Raw genomic sequence first — 21002 nt, 5'->3', positions numbered from 1 at the left:
GTTGGCAGTGCCTCCTGCCATTCCTCTGCCCCCAGCACAATAATTCTATCTTTGTGTCACAGTTGAAAGTTAATGTAATCCTACTCACTGAACTTTCCTCTATTAGTTAACCACATCAAAGTTCTCTTTTCTGGGGAATTTTATGTGCAACAGCTGCCAAACACTGGAGTATCTAGAGAGTCACCTCCAGTTGCATCTCCTTGAATAGTCAGGAGACGCAAGGAACTGCAGATGCTGGTTTACACTAAAAAGACACAAAGTGCCGGAGTAACTCAGCGGGTCAGCCAGCAGCTCTGGAAAACGTGGATAGGCGATGTTTCATGTTGGTGCAGTTTCTTCAGGAACTGCGGATGCTGGAATCATGACTCAGAGTGCTGGAGGAACTCCATGAGTCAGGCAGCATCCGTGGAGGAGATGGATCAGTCAGAAGATGCTGCCTCACCCGGTGAATTCTTCCAGCACTTTGTGTTTTGCTGAACCATCTCGGGATGTTTTGCCACATTAGATGTCTATATTTGTTCTTCACTAGATCAGTAACTGAGCTCAAAATAATTCAACTTAAATTTCTGACCGAGCGGGAAGAAACACAACTTTTGTTGGGATTCGCTTTTCAGTTCAATTAAATGTTTGTGTGATGATAATTGAATAGTTTGAACACAGCTGGTTAAAAAACAGCACAAGATTTGCTCCCAGAGAGTTGATCATTCTACCACAATATTCTCCTGACATTACAGTTCAAAAGAATTACCTTTAATCAAGAACTCAGCAAGAAAGACGTGGATAACACCATCAAGTTAATATACAACGTACTACATTTTGCATTTCTAGTCAACAACCAATGAATATTAATGTAAATATTTCAGCTATAAAAACAGGGAAGCAGAGAAGATTTACGAGGATGTTGCCAGGACTTGAGGGCCTGAGCTATAGGGAGAGATCGGGCAGGCTAGGATTCTACTCGTGATGCTGAGGGACGATCTATAGAGGTGTATAAAATCATGAGGGGACTAGAATGGGTAAATGCATAGAGTCTTTTACCCAGGGTTGGGGAATCAAAAGCTAGAGGACATACAGTGCATTCAGAAAGTATTCAGACCCCTTCACTTTTTCCACATTTTGTTATGTTACAGCCTTATTCTAAAATGGATTACATTCTTTTTTTTTATCAGCAATCTACACACAATAGCCCAGAATAAAAAAGTGAAAACAGGTGTTTAGAAATATTTGCAAAATAATTAAAAATAAATAACTGAAATATCACATTTACATAAGTATTCAGACCCTTTACTCAGTACTTTATTGAGGCACCTTTGGCAGTGATTACAACCTCAAGTCTTCTTGGGTATCACGCTACGAGCTTGGCACACCTGTATTTGGGTAATTTATCCCATTCTTCTCTGCAGATCCTCTCAAGCTCTCTCAGGTTGGATGGGGAGTGTTGATGCACAGCTATTTTCAGGTCCCTCCAGAGATGTTCGATCGGGTTCAAGTCCGGGCTCTGGCCGGGCCACTTACGGACATTCACAGACTTGTCACAAAGCCACTCCTGCATTGTCTTGGACGTGAGCTTTAGGTCGTTGTCCTGTTGGAAGGTAACAGTCTGCCCCAGTCTGAAGGTCCTGAACGCTCTGGAGCAGGTTTTCATCAAGGATCTCTCTATACTTTGCTCCGTTCATCTTTACCTCGATCCTGACTGGTCTCCCAGTTCCTACCGCTGAAAAACATCCCTACAGCATGATGCTGCCACCACCATGCTTCACTGTAGATATGGTATAGGCCAGGTGATGAGCGGTGCCTGTTTTCCTCCAGACGTGACACTTGGCATTCAGGCCAAAGAGTTCAATCTTGGTTTCATCAGGCCAGGGAATCTTGTTTAGGTGCCTTTTGGCAAACTCCAAGCGGGCTGTCATGTGCCTTTAACTGAGGAGTGGCTTCTGTCTGGCCACTCTACAATAAAGGCCTGATTGGTGGAGTGCTGCAGATATAGTTGTCCTTCTGGAAGTTTCTCCCATCTCCACAGAGGAACTCTGGAGCTCTGTCAGAGTGACCATCGGGTTCTTGGTCACCTCCCTGAATATGTTAGTAAGTCTCTATCCTAAGGCCCTTCTCCCCCGTTTGCTCAGTTTGGCCAGGCTCTATGAAGAGTCCTGGTGGTTTCAAAGTTCTATTTATGAATGACGGAGGCCACTGTGCCCTTCGGGACCTGCAATGCTCCAAAAAATGTTTTATACCCTTCCCCAGATCTGTGTCTCAACACAATCCTGCCTCGGAGGTCTACAGACAATTCCTTCGTCTTCATGGCTTGGTTTTTGCTCTGACATGCACTGTCAACTGTGGGACCTTATATAAACAGGTGTGTGCCTTTCCAAATCATGTACAATCAATTTAATTTACCACTTGTAGACTCCTATCAAGTTGTAGAAACATCTCAAGGATAATCAATGGAAACATGATGCACTAAAGCTCAATTTTGAGAGTCACAGCAAAGGGTCTGAATACTTACGTAAATGTGATATTTCAGTTATTTATTTTTAATTATTTTGCAATAATTACTAAACACCTGTTTTCGCTTTTATATTATGAAGTATTGTGCGTAGATTGATGATAAAAAAAATGACTGTAACCAATTTTAGAATAAGGCTGTAATGTAACAAAATGTGGAAAAAGTGAAGGGGTCTGAATACTTTCTCAATGCACTGTAGGTTTCAGATGAGAGGGAAACTATTTAATAGGAACCTAAGGGGTCGCTCAGAGGATGGTGGGTATATAGAACGAGCTGCCAGAGGAGGTAATTGAGGCAGGTATTATATCAGCATGTAAAAGACACTTGCATATGGATGGAAAAGATTTAGAGGGATATTGATCCAAACACAGGCATTAGGGACTAGCTCAGGTGGGGCATCTTGCTCAACATGGATGAGTTGGGCTGAAGGGCCTGTTTCCGTGCTGTACGATTCTACCACTAGGTAGGTACAATATGTAGAACTTCTACAATATGTCCCAGAATCTTTATGTACATAAGCAATAATGAAATGAAAAAGGCATGATAACTTGTCATACTTCCTTAAATTAAATTACATTTATCTAAAAGTTTCATTAAAATATAATTTACTATAACAACATTTAAAAGACACATGATCAGGTACATGGATAGGAAAGGTTTAGAGGGATATGGGCCTAACATAGGCAGGTAGGACTGGTGTAGATGGGGTATCTTGGTCAGCATGGGCAAGTAGGGCTGAAGGGCCTGTTTCTGTGCTTTATGATGACATGACGCTATATCTGCTGTGTGATTGTATTTGAATTATATCCAAAAATTAAATCAACCAAAATACTGCTAAGTTCAGGCAAACCTTGGCGGCACGGTGGAGTAGCGGTAGAGCTACTGCCTTACAGTGCCAGAGACTCGAGTTTGATCCTGACCACGGGTGCTTGTCTGTACGGGGTTTCTATGTTCTTCCCGTGACCTGCGTGGGTTTTCTCCGAGATCTTAGAAACATAGAAAATAGGTGCAGGAGTAGGCCATTCGGCCCTTCGAGCCAGCACCACCATTCGATATGATCATGGCTGATCATTCAAAAGAAGTACCCCGTTCCTGCTTTTATCCCATTTCCCTTGATTCCTTAAGCCCTAAGAGCTAAATCTAACTCTCACTTGAAAACATCTAGTGAATTGGCCTCCACTGCCTTCTGTGGCAGAGAATTCCACAGATTCACAACTTTCTGGCTGAAAACGTTTTTCCTCATCTCAGTGCTAAATGGCCTTATTCTTAAACTGTTAGCCTGGTTCTGGACTCCCCCAACATCAGGAACATTTTTCCTGCATCTAGCCTGTCCAATCCATTAAGAATTTTATAAGTTCCTATAAGAATCCCTCTCATCCTTCTGAATTCTAATGAATACAAGCCCATCTTTGGTCCTCCCACACTCCAAAGATGTACAGGTTTGTGGGTTAATTGGTTTGGTATTAAAAAAAGGTAAATGGTCCCTGGCATGTGGAGGAGAGTGCTAGTGTTTGGGGATGGCTGGTCTGTACGGAATCGGTGGGTCGAAGGACCTGTTTCCATGCTGTGTCCCTAAACTAAACTAAAACTAAACCAAATGTGTAGGAAGGAACTGCAGATGCTGGTTTAAACCGAAGATAGACACAAAATGCTGGAGTAACTCAGCGGGACAGGCAGCAACTTTGGAGAGAAGGAATGGGTGACGTTTCAGGTCGAGACCCTTCTACGGACCAACTAAGCCAAATTAAGCCTTCACTTTAGCCTGAGAAAAGTACTGAGTTCACGCTTAAAAAAAATATAAAATCTGATGTTATAAAAGTTGTGTTCCTGTGATTGCATTCAGTGTAAATCATGTTTTACGACACACTGTATTGTATGTTGTATTGCTGGGACCATTTATTTACAGTGACTAAGTGTTTTTATCATGTACAGTAGCTCTATGGGTTGTTTATGGGTACTTTGGACCCAGATTTCTGCAAGTGTTATTTATTCGGTGATAACAATAAAACATGGCTTTCATTTTCATTATCTTCCTTTACCTTTTCATCAATGCTTGCATAATTGAAATTATGCAGAAAGATGCGCAGGTGGTAGGTAGTGGTGCAGTCCAGGGGGAGGTGAGAGGTATCGATGGGTGAAGGGAGCGTCGAGCAGTGTGGATGGGTGACTGGCCTTTGGTAGAGTGCAGGCTTTCTTTGCCAGAGATGGGAGCCTTGAGGTTCAGTGGCACTGCTGTGAAGATGCTGAGTTATGGAGTCATAGAGCTGTATAGCATGGAAACAGGTCCTTCAGCCCAACCTGTCCGTGCCGACCATCGTGCTATAGTACTATAACACCATTTGAAACAATAGACAATAGGTGCAGGAGTAGGCCATTTGACCCTTCGAGCCAGCACCGCCATTCAATGTGATCATGGCTGATCAACCCCAATCAGTACCCCGCTCCTGCCTTCTCCCCATATCCCCTGACTCTGCTATTTTTGAGAGCCCTATCAAGCTCTCTCTTGAAAGCATCCAGAAAACCTGCCTCCACCGCCCTCTGAGGCAGAGAATTCCACAGACTCACCACTCTCTGTGAGAATTCCACAGACTCACCACTCTCTGTGAGAAAATGTGTTTCCTCGTCTCCGTTCTCCTTATTCTTAAAACACGTTTGGACAGGTGAATGGATAGGAAAGGTTTAGGCGCATATGAGCAAAACAAAGGCAGGTGGGACTAGTGTAGATGGGGTAACGTTGTCGGCATGGGCAAGTCGGGCTGAAGGGCCTTGTTTCTGTGTTGTATGATTCTATCGCTTTAGTTGGGATTCTGGGCTAGACTTTATTGCCTGCAAATGTCCTTTGAAAGTTGTAATTGTATCTGCTTCTGCAGCTTTCACTGGCAGCTCAGTCCAGATACGTACTACCCTCCGAGTGAAAATATTTTCTCTGAGGTTCCTCTTAATCTCACACCATAATCCTACACACTTTAGATTTGGAAGCCTCTACCTTGAGTTAAAAAAAAAGATTGTGTGCATTCATTTTATCCTCATAGGGCAGCACAGTGGTGCAGCTGCTACCTCATAACAGGTTCGATCCTGACCTCAGGTGTTCTTTGTGTGGAGTTTACATGCATGGGCTTCGTCAGGGAGTTCTGGTTTCCTCTCACTGACAGCAACCTCTGGATTGCAAGATTTAATTTGAAGTGCAGATGCCAAAAGTTGTTGTAAGGTTAGGTTGCTCTCATGGAATAAAGCCGGAAAGAACAAGCAACTGGGTGATCTATTCACTCCACGCGTGCGTATACTTGATAACACAGATACTCCGGGTCAGTGTGGTCTTGATGGGCCGAAGGGCCTGTTTCAAGCTGTATCTCTAAAATAAAATACATCTCAATAAGGTCACCCCTCAGTCTCCTACGCTCCAATGACAGAAGTCCCATCCTATCCAGACACTCCCCATAACCCACCCCACATGTCCAGGCAACATCCTGGTCAACCTCTTCCGCACCCACTGTGTGGTTTGCTGCAGAAATATCAATGTCACTTATTCATCCTTCACGATCAGTCATTTACAAGAATGATCCCTGGAATGAGTAGGTTAACCTATGATGAGCATTTGTCGGCACTGGGCCTGTACTCACTGAAATGTAGAAGAATAAGGGGGGGGGGGCTCATTGAAACATACAGAATAGTGAATGGCTTAGATGGGGAGAGGCTGGATAGGATGGGACTTCTGTCTTTGGAGTGGATGTGGAGAGGATGTTTCTACTAGTGGGAGAGTCTAGGACTAGAGGTCATTGCCTCAGAATTAAAGGACGTTCTTTTACAAAGGAGATGAGGGGAAATTAAAGGCATTTAATTAAAGTCAGAGGGTGACGAATCTGTGGAATTCTCTGTCACAGAAGGCTGTGGAGACCAAGTCAGTGGATATTTTTAAGGCAGAGATAGATAGATTCTTGATTAGTACAGGTGTCAGAGATTATGGGGAGAAGGCAGGAGAATGGGGTTAGGAAGTAGAGACAGGTCAGCCATGATGGGCCGAACGGCCTAATTCTACTCCTATTCCTTATGACCTTATACACGGCTGTGGATATCTTGCTCATGCCCCTCACTAGTTTATGTTTTGTTGGAACCTTCCAACTCTGGGTTACATCCGTCCAATTCGAGCTGTTAGAGTCATCGAATCATAGAATCACACAGCACAGAAACAGGCCCTTTGGCCCAACTTGCCCATGCTGACTAATATGCCCCATCTACGTGAGTCCCACCTGCCCACGTTTCGCCCTTATCTCCCTAACCTTTCCTGACAATTACCTGTCCAAAAGTCTTTTGCAGTTAAGTGGGAAAAGAATTAAAGAAGATATTGATGGGCATGTAAGAGTGATTACATTTCAGGAGTACAGGGCTAATAAGGAGAGGGAGAACAGGGTTGATAGAAATGCTCTGCTGGGAGATGGCATGAACCCAGTGGACTGAATGGCCTCCTATAGTATCAGCCTCAACTACCTCCTGTGGCAGCTCGTTCCAGATACCAACCACCCGCTCTGAGTGAAAAAGTTACCCCTCGGGTTCCCATTAAATCTTTCCCCTTTCACCTTAAACCCGTGTCCTCTGGTTCGTGATTCCCCTACTGAATCCAGGGATTAAATAACCTGATCCTAAATTGCCTGTGTCATTCACGGAGATTTAATGCCAAATTTGTTTCCAATACTTAGTTGGAGCAGATAATCGGAGTGTCGCTGTGCGCTTAATGCCAATTTATAAATAAAAGGATCTCAGCATAACTCCGGGGATTCTTGCAAAGAACTGGACTGACCATCAAAGTTATTTTCCTCTCTGAAATCGGTAGCATTTTAAGTATCAAATATGCCACACCTCTAGAACAAAGGGGTAATGTATCGCTGACAGGCTCTCACAGCGAGGTACCTCACCGCTGGGGATTAAGTATGAGTTTATGTCTCTGGATGTGGTTTGAATTTATTATCTATCCTTTGTTGGTTCTAACTCACAGGATAAAACACAAGGTACAAATAATGTACAAATAATCTGGATTAAAATAGAAAGACTGGTCGGAGCTGGTTTATTTTACTCGTGCAAGCACATCGTAACTCAATGCTTTTGCATTTGGTTGTTTGGCTTTGGAAGGGTATTCAAATCAAATTAAATGAATTTATGGGGAGTTGTAGGTATTTCTTTTGTGTGAAATTGCTTCAGAAATAATAAACTGGTACTGCATAAATGCAACAATGTTTTTGTCATAAAAAGCACAAGGAAAAAAATTCTAATAGTTCATTCCAATAAACTTAGCTAGGAGTCAGATGAATACAGTAAACAGTGAAAGTGTGACATAGAGTATAGTGACCCTATGGGCAATGTAAAGATTAACACGGTGGGAGAGGTAACAGGTTTCTGCATCAGGACACTGGTAGACACTGGTACACCATCCTAGTGTAGATCTCCAGTGACAGGAGATACATCAACATGTATCCATCAACAACAAGTGATGAGTGATAGAGGGCAGGAGGAGTGTACACATCGGTAACGTTCTCCCATCAGACATAACATAGAACAGTACAGCACAGGAACAGGCCCTTCGGCCCATGATGTCTCTGCCAAACATGACGACAACACCAATTCTTATCTGCCTGCGCATAATCCATATCCCTCCATTCTCTGCATATCCATGTGCCTATCGGAAAGTTTCTTAAACACCACTTCCGTATCTGCCTCCACCACCACCCCTGGCAGCGCGTTCCATACACCCGCCACCTCTGTGTAAAAAAAAACTTGCCCCACACGTCTCCTTTAGACTTTGCCCCTCCTACCTTAAAGCTAAGCCCTCAAGTCTGAACAACCTTTCCCTATGGCTAATGCCTTCTAATCCAGGCATTCTTCTGACAAACCTCCTCTGTACCCTCTCCAAAGCCTCCACATCCTTCCTTGGGCGACCAGAACTGCACATAATACTCCAAATGCGGCCTAACCAAAGTCCTTTAAAGTTGCATCGATTTCCTGACTCTTACTCAATGCTTGACCAATGAAGGCAAGTATACCATATGCCTTCTTTACCACTCTATCTACTTGTGTTGCCACTTTCAGGGAGTTTTGGACTCCGAGCCTGACATCCCTCTGGACACCATGCCCAACCATCTATCACTCATTCACATTAGTTCTATGTTATTCCAACACCACCTCCACTCCCTACAAACTAGGGGCAATTTACAGAGGCCAATTGACCTACAAACACCAACATTTTTGGGATGTGGGAGGAAACCGGAGCGCTCAGAGGAAACCCAAGCAGTCACAGGGAAAACGTGCAAACTCCATACAGTTAGCAACCAAGGTCAGGATCGAACCCGGGAATCTGGCGCTGTGGGGCAGCATCTCTACCAGCTGTGCCACAGTGCCATCCTAAATGCCCATAAATGCCCCATATCCCTCTAAGCCTTTCCTATCCATGTTCCTCCCCCAGGTCAGTGTCACCATTGGTATTGCAGATGCTGGTTTAAACCGAAGATAGACGCAAAAAGCTGGAGTAACTCAGCGGGACAGGCAGCATCTCTGGAGTGAAGGAATGGGTGACGTTTCAGGTCGGTTTGGATTATTACTGTCATGTGTACAGTAATGCCAGGAAAAACACAATATTTTTGAAGGTACTTCTTCCAATGCAAGAGTCAAGAATTAAAAAAGTGTTTGATGGTCAGATGTAATGGAGATGGAACAATGACATTCTACTTCCTGCAGCTTAACAGGACCATCAGCATAACAACACACAGATTAATATGTATTTATCAATGATGCAATACATTCATAAAAATAATACAAAGCATGAGGAAAATATACAATGAATGGCAAGACTTTCAACAGCCTATGGCATGGTGGCACAGCGGTAGAGTTGCAGCCTCACAGCGCCAGAGACCCGGGTTCGATCCTGACAAGGGGTGCTGTCTGTACAGAATTTGTACGTTCTCCCTGTGACCGCGTGGGTTTTCTCCGGGTGCTCTGGTTTCCACCAACATTCCAAAGACATACAGATTAGGTGGCTAATTGGCTTTGGTAAAAATTGAAAATTTGTCCCTAGGGTGTGGGATAGTGCTAGTATAGGGGAATCAGTGGTCGGCACGGACTCCGTGGGCTGAAGGGCCTGTATCCGCGCTGTATCTCTAAACTAAACTAAAGCATTGATTCAGGATAGTTGGACCGTAGGTCCTGTTTCTCTGCTTTATTTCTAAGTAGTAGTTTAAGTGGAGCGTCTTGTTCAGCATGGGCTGTAGGATATGTTTCTGTGCTGTGTATCTCTATGTCTGTAACTGGTGGTCTTTGTGGGCATGGTTGAGTTTGGCGAAGGGCCTGTTTCTGTGCTGTATCTCTCTATGACTCTAACCTGGCAGCATATGGTTTAGATAAAAGTGCTGGAGAAATTCAGCGGGTGCAGCAGCATCTATGGAGCAAAGGAAATAGGCAACGTTTCGGCCCGAAACGTTGCCTATTTCCTTCGCTCCATAGATGCTGCTGCACCCGCTGAGTTTCTCCAGCACTTTTGTCTACCTTCGATTTTCCAGCATCTGCAGTTCCTTCTTAAGCATATGGGTTAGCATTGACGGGATGGGCTGAAGGGGCCTGTTTCCGTGCCGTGTGTAGCTGTGACTGTAACCGATGCACACACATCGGTAACTCTGACAGCAAAGGAACGATAACTGCCAATTGTTCGCGCAGTACTCACCAATAGTTCCTGGCTTGGTGTCATCAGATTCAGAGCCGATACCTGTCCTTGGGCTGCCACTTTGCTCTGATTCTGCGGGGAAAATGAAGGTTTGAATGAGCAAGAAGCAGAGTTTAACCATGCGCTCTAAAGCTATAACAACACATCAGAGGCAATGTACCACATCCACGATGAGCTAGTTATGTCAATGAGCTGTAAGCCAAAGTAAGATCATTTATCACTCCAATCCAATTAAACACTGAAGGCTGCTTACCTGGACAGCCACCTCTTGTCATAGAAACATAGCAAATAGGTGCAGTAGTAGGCCATTCAGCCCTTCAAACCCTTCAATATGATCATGGCTGATCATCCAAAATCAGTGCCCCGTTCCAGCTTTCTCCCCATATCCCTTGATTCTGTTTGCCCTCTCTAACTCTCTCTTGAAAATATCCAGTGAATTGGCCTCCACTGCCTTCTGTGGCAGAGAATCTCACAGTTTCACAACTCTGGGTGAAAAAGATTGTCCTCATCTCATTCCTAAATGGCCTACCCCTTATTCTTAAACTTGTCTCTTCACCTGACACTCCTTTATCCCCATTTCACCTCCAGCCTTTGTCACCCACTCCACCCTTCCGCCAACCAAACCTGGGCAAGTGATGGGTGGATACAGGTGGATACAGGAAAGGGGGGGGGTGTATTAACTGGCAGATGGTTGGGCAACGTCAACAGATGAAAGGACAAAAAGTAGGAGAAGGATAGAAGAGGTGTGAAATATGAAGACAGAAGTAGGTGGAGGGGGCTAGGGAGCAGGGGGAAAGGGAGAGCACAGAAGGCGGCACAGTGGTGCAGCGGTAGAACTGCTGCCTCACAGTGCCAGAGAGCCAGGGTCGAACCTGACCTCGGGCGCTGACCGAGCAGAGTTTGCACGTTCTCCCTGTGACTGCGTGGGCTTTACTCCGGGTGCTCCAGTTTCCTCCCACATTCTAAAGACGTGCATGTTTGTAGGTTAATTAACGTCTGTAAACTGCCCCTAGTGTGTTAGATAACATAGAACTAACATAAAACTAGTGTGCGTATGATTGATGTTGGCATGTGCCAAAGAAGGGCATGTTTCCATGCTATACCTGCGTCTCTAATCTAATCTCACATTTTGTCTTTTTCACTCTGGCCTTTGTCCAAGCATCTGACTATCACCCCCCCCCCCCCCCCCCCCCCCCCCGCCCCCCCTCACCCGCATCTACCTATCACTTGCCAGGCTTTGTCCTGCCCCCACTTCCAGCTTTCTCCCCCCTACTACAATCCATCTGAAGAACGGTCCTAACTCGAAACGTCAACAGTCCACTCCCTCCACAGTTGCTGCCTGATCCACTCAGTTCGTCTAGCACTTGGTGTTTTGCTCTGGATAAGTCAAGAAATTGCTGCATTGTGCCTATTTGAGACCGAGTGCCATATAGAATCGAGTATAATTAATATGTTGCCAGCTCCACTGATAAATGTAAAACTCCTGGAAGCACACATTGACATTTTGTGACATTGTAAATTGCAAGAAAGCTAAATTGCATCAACGCTTATTCATGTAACCTTTAAACAACAATGCATAGCGGGACTCTATAATGATACAACCTTGTGCAACTCTTCATCTGTTGGTGGAAAATGACACCACAATGGATGTTTATCTTGTCTTAAAGGTAAAAAATGGACTTAGGTGAGATAGCATTTAACGGACATGAAATAACTCTCTACTCATTAAAGTCCCTCCAGCCAGTCTACTATTCAATTTTGGCAAGAAAATCCAATACTGTATCTTTGCAAGAGCTGAGAGCCTGTTTACCAATGCTGACCCCACATCTGTAAAATGCACATGCTTGCTGCCAGGGGTGGGGGTGGAGGTAGATACGACAGCGGCATTTAGATAGGCCAATGGATATGCAAGGAATGGAGGGATATGAATCATGTGCAGGTACGTAAGAGTTGGTTCTTGGCATCATGTTCGACACAGATATTGTGGGCCTAAGAGCCTGTTCCTGTACGGTATCATCCATCCTATGTTCTATGTTTTTCAGTGTAACTGTTAGATAATGGGAGATCAAAGTGGAATCAGAGTTCAGTAAGAAGTGAATCTCATTCCAGTTCATTTTTGGGTTAAATCTGGGCCATCAAAGTGGACATTTCCTGCAAGTTCAGCATCGATATGAAGAGGCTTCACCTTCTTCCTGATGTTGAAGTGATTAAATCATGAGGGGTGACTATCAAATGATAAGGAGTATTATAAAACCATGAGAAGAATAGATAGGATGAATGCTCAGAGGTGAACCACAATGATAGGGTGAATGAACAGAATCTTTTACCCAGGATAGGGGAATCAACATAGATTTAAGGGGAGAAGGTAAATGATTTAATAGGAACCTGAGGGGAAACATTTTCATACAGAGGCTGGTGGGTATATGGAACCATCTGCCAGAGGAGGTGGTTGAGGCAGGTACAATAACAACATTTAAAAGACACTTAGGCAGGTTTATGGAGAGTAAAGGTTTAGAGGGATATGGGCCAAGCACGGACAAATGGGACTACCTTAGTTGCAGCATCTAGGTTAGCATGGATGTGTTGGGATGAAGGGCCTGTTTCCATGTTGAATGGCTCTATGTGTCTCCAGCTGTGAGGTGTGAATGCACCACTGATATTGTGTGCTGCATACTGACCCTACTGAGAACAGAACCACACTGCCCGCTCTGGGTGGTGAACGAGAGACCTGGTCACACTATGCTAGCGATCAGGTCCACTTCCTATTCTCGTAACATGAGACAAATTCCCTAATTATTAAGTGGTACGCAACACAGTTTATGCCTGCAACGATTTGGAAATTGAAACCAGATTGAAACAAGTCAATGAGCAGATATTCATTTATAATTGTATGATATTCTATACAGATTTTTTTTGACTAAAATGCCCTTAGTTTTGATGTATTTCTTGATTTATTTTTTCCTTTGACACTGCTGCAAAAAAACAACTTTATTTTAGCCACATATCAGAATGTAGCTTCAATACAACACTAACTGGATTTATGCCACATACCATACAGACTAGCTGCAGATGCTTCTAGTATTCTTCAGACTACTTATGATATTTCACTGAAGCCAAACACCTAGCAATTTATTTTCTACTATTTACAGTTAGTTTAAACTTAAAGAGCTCAGTACCATCCCCAGCATAAAACATCAGATGTCTGTGGATTATGGCACTTTTGTAAGTATGTCAAATAGATAAAGCTGCAGGTGTTGGGAATTAATTGATTGATTGATTGATTGCTTGAAAGAACCAGCATGGAAACAGGCCATTCGGCCCTTTGAGTCCACGCTGACCATCGATCACGCGTTCACGCTAATTCTATGTTAACCCACTTACGACCACTGAGTCCATGCCGATCAATGATCACCCGTGCACCAGTTCTAGGTTATCACAGTTTCAAATCCTACACACTAACGGCAAGTTACAAAGGCCAATTACCCTACAAACCCGGGATGTGGGAGGAAATCGGAGCAATTAAAGAATTGAACTTCACGCATATCAATTGCTTTTGTCTTATGAGAGGTATTGTTAGGGTAGACAGTCAGAACTTTTTCCCCAAGGTGGAAATGTCAAAGACTGGAAGTGCATGGATATGCAGGGAATGGAGGGATATGGATCACGCACATGCAGTAGAGATCAGTTTGATTTGGCATCAGGTTTAGCACAGACATTGCGGGCCAAAGGGCCTGTTCCTGAGCTGTTCTGCTCTATGTTCTTAACATCCACCAAGACGTTTTTAGGGAAGGTATTTACAACAAGAGCAAAGCAGATTGAATGAACCATGAATTGTTTATGAGTTTTGTAAACCCCTGCAATTAAGCCAAGAATCAAAAGTCAAGAGTGTTTAATTGCCATATGTACTGACTACAGAACAATGAAATTCCTACTTGGAACAGCATAACAGGCCTGCAAACACAATACACACATGGTAACATATAATGAACAAATAAATTAATAACTTCAATATTCGTGCACATTTTTAGTGCAACCAAGACAGTCCACGGTTCATTGGACACAAAATGCTGGAGTAACTTGGCAGGTCAGGCAGCATCTCTGAAGAACATGGATAGATGACATTTTGGGTTGAGACCTTTCTTGACCCGTCTGATGAAGGGTGTCAGTCCGAAACGTCATCCATCCATGTTCTCCAGAGTTGCTAGCTGACCTGCTGAGTTAAGGGCCTGTTCCACTTTCACGACCTAATTCACGACCTCTGCCGAGTTTGCCCTTGACTCATACTCGCAGCATGGTCGTCACATGGTCGTAGGAGGTCGTGATGCTAGTCGTAGGTACTCGAGGCATCAAGTAGGTCGGGGCGTTTTTCTAGCCTGATGAAAAATGTCCACGAATAAACAAGTCAATGAATTAAGTCGTGAAAGTGGGACAGGCCCTTTACTCCAGTACTTTGTGTCTTTTTATGTAAACCAGCATCTGAAGTTCTTTGAGACTCTTGGGTAATCAAGGAGATGCTATAGAAGAGACTGCTGGTGACTTTCCAGATTTACTACTACTTGCAGCTGCTACACGTAAAATTCCCCAGAAATCAGAACTCCAGCGCTTTGTGTCATTTTGTGTATTAACCAGCATCTGTGGTTCCTTATTTCTCCATAGTTCATAGTTTTAGTGCTTTGTTGCGCTCGACAGCCTGATGGTTGTTGGGAAGAATAGTGGCCATGTTTGACATCCAAGAGTTAAGATAACTATATTAATTTTGGGGACCACTGGCCTGTTATTTGTCATTGCACAGGTTATTGCACAGGTTATGCAGTATCACAGGCAGTGTTATTTGGGACGGGTTTCTCAGAGGTGTGAGTCCGAGTGAGAATTTTGCTTTACTGTTATGTCAGCTGTGTCATGTCGGCCTGCTTTGTTCACATCTTTGGCACCATGTTCAGCAGTAGTTATCAGACATGCGTTGCTATGGCTACAGATGCACGGTCACTCCTGCCAAGTGGTGGTGAGCAGCTGTCTCACTTTCTACAACATGTCAGCGGCTTGGCTGCATGCGAGTGTGGACTGGATGTGCCCTCGTGTGACTGAGACACAAAGCCAGCCTGCCAACCATGCCCGTTAACTCATAGTGTCGGGTTGCATCACAGCTTGGTTTGGGAACTGCTCTGCCCAGGGCTGCAAGAGGTTGCAGAGAGTTGTAGCCAGATGGAGCCCAGTCCATCACACAGACCACACTCCCCACCACCGACTCCATCTACACTTCACGCTGCCTCGGAAAAGCAGGCAACATAACAAAGACATCTCTGGAGAGAAGGAATGGGTGACGTTTCGGGTCGAGACCAGTTTGAAGAAGGGTCTCGACCCGAAACATCACCCATTCCTTCTCTCCAGAGATGCTGTCTGTCCCGCTGAGTTACTCCAGCAATTTGTGTCTTTCTTGGGTTTAAACAAGCATCTGCAGTTCCTTCTTACACTTAATCAAAGACATGTTGGGCTCACCCTGGTCATTGCTTCTTCTCCCTGCTCTCATCCAGCAGAAGGTACAGAAGCTTAAAAATCTGGAACAGCTTCTTCCCCTTTGATATCAGGCTTCTGAGTGGTCCTTCCATGAGCTAGGGTACTGTCGGATTCATCTCTACCCCATTGAGGACCTGGGACTTTGTCTAAAGAACTGATGTGCTACAATGCTGAGAACTATATTCTGCACTCTGTATCTTACCATTTCCTTTATCTATTATAATTGAGTTAGAACTGATTGTATTTACGTATAGTATTATTTGAACTGTTTGAACGCATGTAAATCAGAACTCTTCACTGTACCTTGCTACATGCGACAAAAATAAATCTAAACCATGATTTTGAATCCATCAAAATTGGCAAAACAAGGTGTGAAGTTCCCCTGCTCACTCCCACCTTTCTTTTCCAGCTCTCTCCCTCCTACTCCAATCTGTCCCAAGAAGGGTCTTAACCCGAAACATCATCTGCCCATTCCTTCTGCAGATGCTGCCTGACCCACTGAGTTACTCCAGCACTTTGTGTTTCGCTCACTATTCCAGCATCTGCAGCTTCTCGTATCCCATTTACCGCTTTGCTGAGAAATCTCTCCAAAGTGTGGCCACTGTGAAGATGATTAGTTTGGGGAAACAGTATGGAAACAGGCTCTTCGGCCCACCGAGTCCATGCCAACCACTGACAACCCATTCACATTTTGTTAAATAGGGTAGATGTTGAAATGTTTCCACTGGTGGGAGAGTCTTAAGAAACATAATTTAAAATAATAGAGCTGGTTAAGGTGGTGCATTGTGGAGATCTCTATCCCAGAGGGTTGTGCAGGCTGGATCACTAGAGAGATTTAAAGAGGATGGAAATCAATTTTTGATAGATCGAGGATTCGAGGGCTGTGGGGAAATGGCATGGAAGTGTAGTTGAGGCCCGGGGCAGATCAGCCATATTATGCTGAACGGTGAGGCTGGCTTAAGGGGCCGAGTGGCCTACTTCTACTCCTAGTTCCTTCTGGCCTTGCATTCACTCAATGTTATGCAACCAATGACCTTCACATATTCTGCATCCCGACTGCAACTCAGAATGATTTCTAGGAAGTTACTCGGCTGAAAATAGATGCAGACTTTCTCTTCCGTAAACCGTTCCTGAAACTCCTAATTCAACTCTCAGTTTCAAACAGAAGTGGCGCAAGGACTTACTTAGAAGAAAATGTCCAGACTGAATTTCCAGTGGGTCAGCCAGCATCTCTGGAGAACATGTATAGATGACGTTTCAGGTTGAAACCTTTGCTGACCCATCCGAAGAAGGGTCCCGACCAGAACCATGTTCTCCCGAGATGCTGGCTGACCCGCTGAGTCCCTCCAGAACCTTGTGTCTTTTTATGCAAACCAGCATCTGCAGTTCTTTGTGGCTCCTGAGCATTCAAGGAGATGCTACCAGAGGAAGCTGCCCAAAACTCCAGCACCTTATGTTCTTTTGTGTACTAATCAGCATCTGCAGTTCCTTATTCCTCCATAGTTCATAGTTTAATGTTTCATTGTGTTCGACAGCCTGGTGGTTGTTGGCTAGAAGACTGACCATGTTTGACATCCACGAGTTGAGATCAATAAATTATTTTTGTGAAACACTAACCTATTACCTTTTATCGCACAGAGAAGTATTACAGGGAGCGTTATAGGGGCAGCTTTCTCAGAGGTCCACTTGTCTCAATACCCAGTTGTTTTCATTTTGATACCATGGGGAACATATGCATGAATGTCTATGATTCCATTCTTAATCCCAACACCCAACACAGAGTGATGGAGGAACTTAGTGGGTCAGGCAGCATCTGTGGAGGGAATGGGCAGACCACATTCTTCAGACAAGGTCCTGACCTGAAACATCATCCATCGCCACCCAAAGAGGGTCCCATCAATCCCAGATGATTTTCATATTCCATAAAGCATCTCTGATCCGAGGCTTATGTTTATTATTGTCACGTGTACCAGGGTACAGTGAAAAGCTTTAGCTTGTGCGGGACCCAATCAAACCAAATCATACAAAACATGAACATGAGGTATACAAGAATCCCAGGAATGAGTAGATTGATGAGCGTTTGTCAGCACTGGGCCTGTACTCACTGGACTTTAGAAGAATGAGGGGGGAACCTCATTGAAACATACAAAATAGTGAAAGGCTTGGATAGAGTGGATGTGGAGAGGTTGTTTCCTCTAGTGGGAGAGGACTAGAGGTCATAGCCTCAGAATTAAAGGACGTTCTTTTAGAATGGAGATGAGGAGAAATGTCTTTAGTCAGTGGGTGGTAAATCTGTGGAATTCTTTGCCATGGAAGGCTGTGGAGGCTGTCAGTGGATATTTTTAAGGCAGAGATAGATAGATTTTTGATTAGTACAGGTGTCAGAGGTTATGGGGAGAAGGCAGGAGAATGGATTTAGTAGGGAGAGATAGATCAGACATGATTGGGCCGAATGGCCTAATTCTACTCCTATTCCTTATGACCACATGTATAGTATGATCTGATCTCATGAATACAATCAGGCCAAAGACAATAAACTAAACTCAAACTCACACAAAGTAAGATGCCTGCAATGGTGTTGGTTGGAAATTGGAACTGTACTCTTGTGTCTATGTGACTGGAGATCTCTTTGGCCTCACTCTTCCATGCTGTGCAATTTCTGAGGACAGTGAGTCACTATTATAGACCTTTGCACCATCCGCAAGGGTCCACTGCGATTTTAAGGGGGCCTGGCAACAAGGAATAAAGTCCCAGCCTGTCCAAACTCTCCCTATAGCTCAGGCATTCGAGACCTGGCAACATCCATATAAATCTTCTCTGCACTTTTTCCAACTTTATGACTTCCTTCCTATGGTACGATGGACAAAATTGAACACATAGGCTCCAAATTATAGACTTGCCATATAACCATATAACAATTACAGCACGGAAACAGGCCATCTCGGCCCTTCTAGTCCGTGCCGAACACTTACTCTCACCTAATCCCATCTACCTGCACTCAGACCATAACCCTCCATTCCTTTCCCATCCATATACCTATCCAATTTATTTTTAAATGATAAAATCGAACCTGCCTCCACCACTTTCATTGGAAGCTCATTCAACATAGCTACCACTCTCTGAGTAAAGAAGTTCCCCCTCATGTTACCCCTAAACTTTTGTCCCTTAATTCTCAAGTCATGTCCTCTTGTTTGAATCTTCCCTACTCTCAAGGGAAAAAGCTTATCCACGTCTACTCTGTCTATCCCTCTCATAATTTTAAAGACCTCTATCAAGTCCCCCCCAACCAACGTCTTGTACAACTGTAATATAACATCCCCACTTCAATACTCAGTATCCTGACCGATGAAGGACAATGTACCAAGAGCCTTCTTGACCAGCCTATCTGATGTCACTGTGACGCCACTTTCGGGGAACTATGTACCTGCAGTCCTAGTTTACTCTGCTCTACAATACTCCCCAGAGCCCAGCTATTCACTGTGAAGAACCTGCCCTGGTTTCACTTTTATAAATGCAACATGCTGCACTTATATGCATTAACCAGTTCAGTGCCACCTAAGCGGCAATAAGCAGGTCATGGCCAATAGTGTTTAAAAAAAAACTTGGCAGTGAACAGGTTAAACTCCATTAACCATTCCACAGCTCATTTGCAATGCTGATCAAGATCCTGCAGCAATTTTTGATAACCATCTTCACTGTCTCCGATACCACCGACTTCAGTGTCTTCTATTTATTTGTCACTGGCTAGGCCATCCTATGCTCGTCCCTTACTGCCCTCGACCTGAGTGGTTCTGCAAAGCCACATCAGAGGGCGCTTGGCAATCTGCCACTTCTTTGCGCGCAAAGTGGGGTGCAAAGCGCAACTATTTAAACAGGCGTTCATGTTGCGCTTTCAAACGACAGCTGCACAAACACTGCAGAGCATTTGGCTGACCTTACCCGAGGGTTCAGTAAGGGTAACGAACAGAAGGATGAGAAGCATGAGCGCAATTTGCCACCAATGGCTTCAGACAACAGGAACTACACAAATGGACCAAATAATTGGTCACAAAGCAAAACTAACTGAAACAACAAACAAGTCACCACCAGCGTACCAAAGTTCCATCGTATCTTTTCCACCATCTCCCCTGGCAGAGGGACCAGGCGCCCACCACCCTCTGCATAAAAAAAACTTGCCTCGTCCATCTCCTTAGACTTTTTCTCCCCTGACATTAAATCTATGCCTTGTGATGGGTGTTGATGGCTGGCATAGACACAATGGGCCAAAGGGCCTGTTTCTGCACAGTGTAACTTCATGATGTGCATAATTTCTGGTCAATTCTTGGAGTTAAGATGTAAATGAGTTTTGGGGAGAGCACTTGAGATAACGAGGGGCATCTGCGGTGATGTTAGCTGGGGAGTGGTGGGTGGTTTGGTATTCGCTGACCTCAATGTCTTCTGCAATGGAGAGTCCACCACTGTGCACAGCATTCTTATTGTAACTTCAGACTGAAGAAAGGTCTCAACCCGAAACGTCACCCATTCCTTCACACCAGAGATGCTACCTGTCCCACTGAGTTTCTCCAGCATTTCGTGTCTATCTTCTTATTGTAACTACAGACTTAGTCCAAGGCAGAATACGTGAGATAACCAAGGAAAGAACTGAAACCTGCAAGATTCAAGATATGAGCTAGAGTAGAAGGCAGTCAATGAAAGTGTTGTAATGCTCAGTTTGAAACTCAGCTCTGGTCAAACAGGAAGCTGGGGTTCCATAACCTGACTCCGTCTGAATGAGAAACCAGGGAAAGTGATGTAATTATTATCATAGATTAAATGAATGGATGCCAACTGTAACTTAATGAAGACCAAAGAAGGGTCTGGACCAGGCATGTCACCTGTCCATTCCGTCCTCAGATGCTGCCAGTCTCAAGATGCCAGAGCCTGCAGTTATTTGGGTCTTTGTAATTTAATGACTGATTGAGTGGGGTATGGCTGACAGTGTCATCGAGCTGTACTGCACAGAACCAGGCCCTTCAGCCCATCCTGCCCATGCTGATCGAGATGGTATAATAGGTTAGTACTATTTGACTGCATCAGGCCCATTACCCTCCCTATCCATACATCTGTCCAAATGTCTGTTGAAAGTGATAGTCATACAGTACAGCAACAGACCCTTTGCAACATTCATGTTGACCTAGATGCCCATTCTAAGCCAGTCCCATTTGCCCACATTTGGCCCATATCCATCTAAACTTTTCCTATTCATGGAACTGTCCAAATGTCTTTAAATTCTGTTACAGTACT

General features: G+C 44.3%; 1 protein-coding gene across 6 annotated transcripts in view; it reads right to left on the bottom strand.

Moving 5' to 3' along the window:
* Nucleotides 1–21002, bottom strand: part of nfic (nuclear factor I C) — a 453772-nt gene that overhangs the window by 106038 nt on the left and 326732 nt on the right. For all 6 annotated transcript variants that reach the window (XM_033046834.1, XM_033046836.1, XM_033046830.1 and 3 more), the window contains exon 3: nt 10206–10277. In XM_033046834.1, the coding sequence (XP_032902725.1) occupies nt 10206–10277 (72 nt within the window). The remainder of the gene's footprint in view (nt 1–10205; nt 10278–21002) is intronic.

This window comes from Amblyraja radiata, chromosome 29 (genome assembly GCF_010909765.2).
Source record: "Amblyraja radiata isolate CabotCenter1 chromosome 29, sAmbRad1.1.pri, whole genome shotgun sequence".
Taxonomy (NCBI): domain Eukaryota; kingdom Metazoa; phylum Chordata; class Chondrichthyes; order Rajiformes; family Rajidae; genus Amblyraja; species Amblyraja radiata.
Note: the sequence above shows the minus strand (reverse complement) of the source record. Positions and strands in the feature narration are given on the sequence as shown.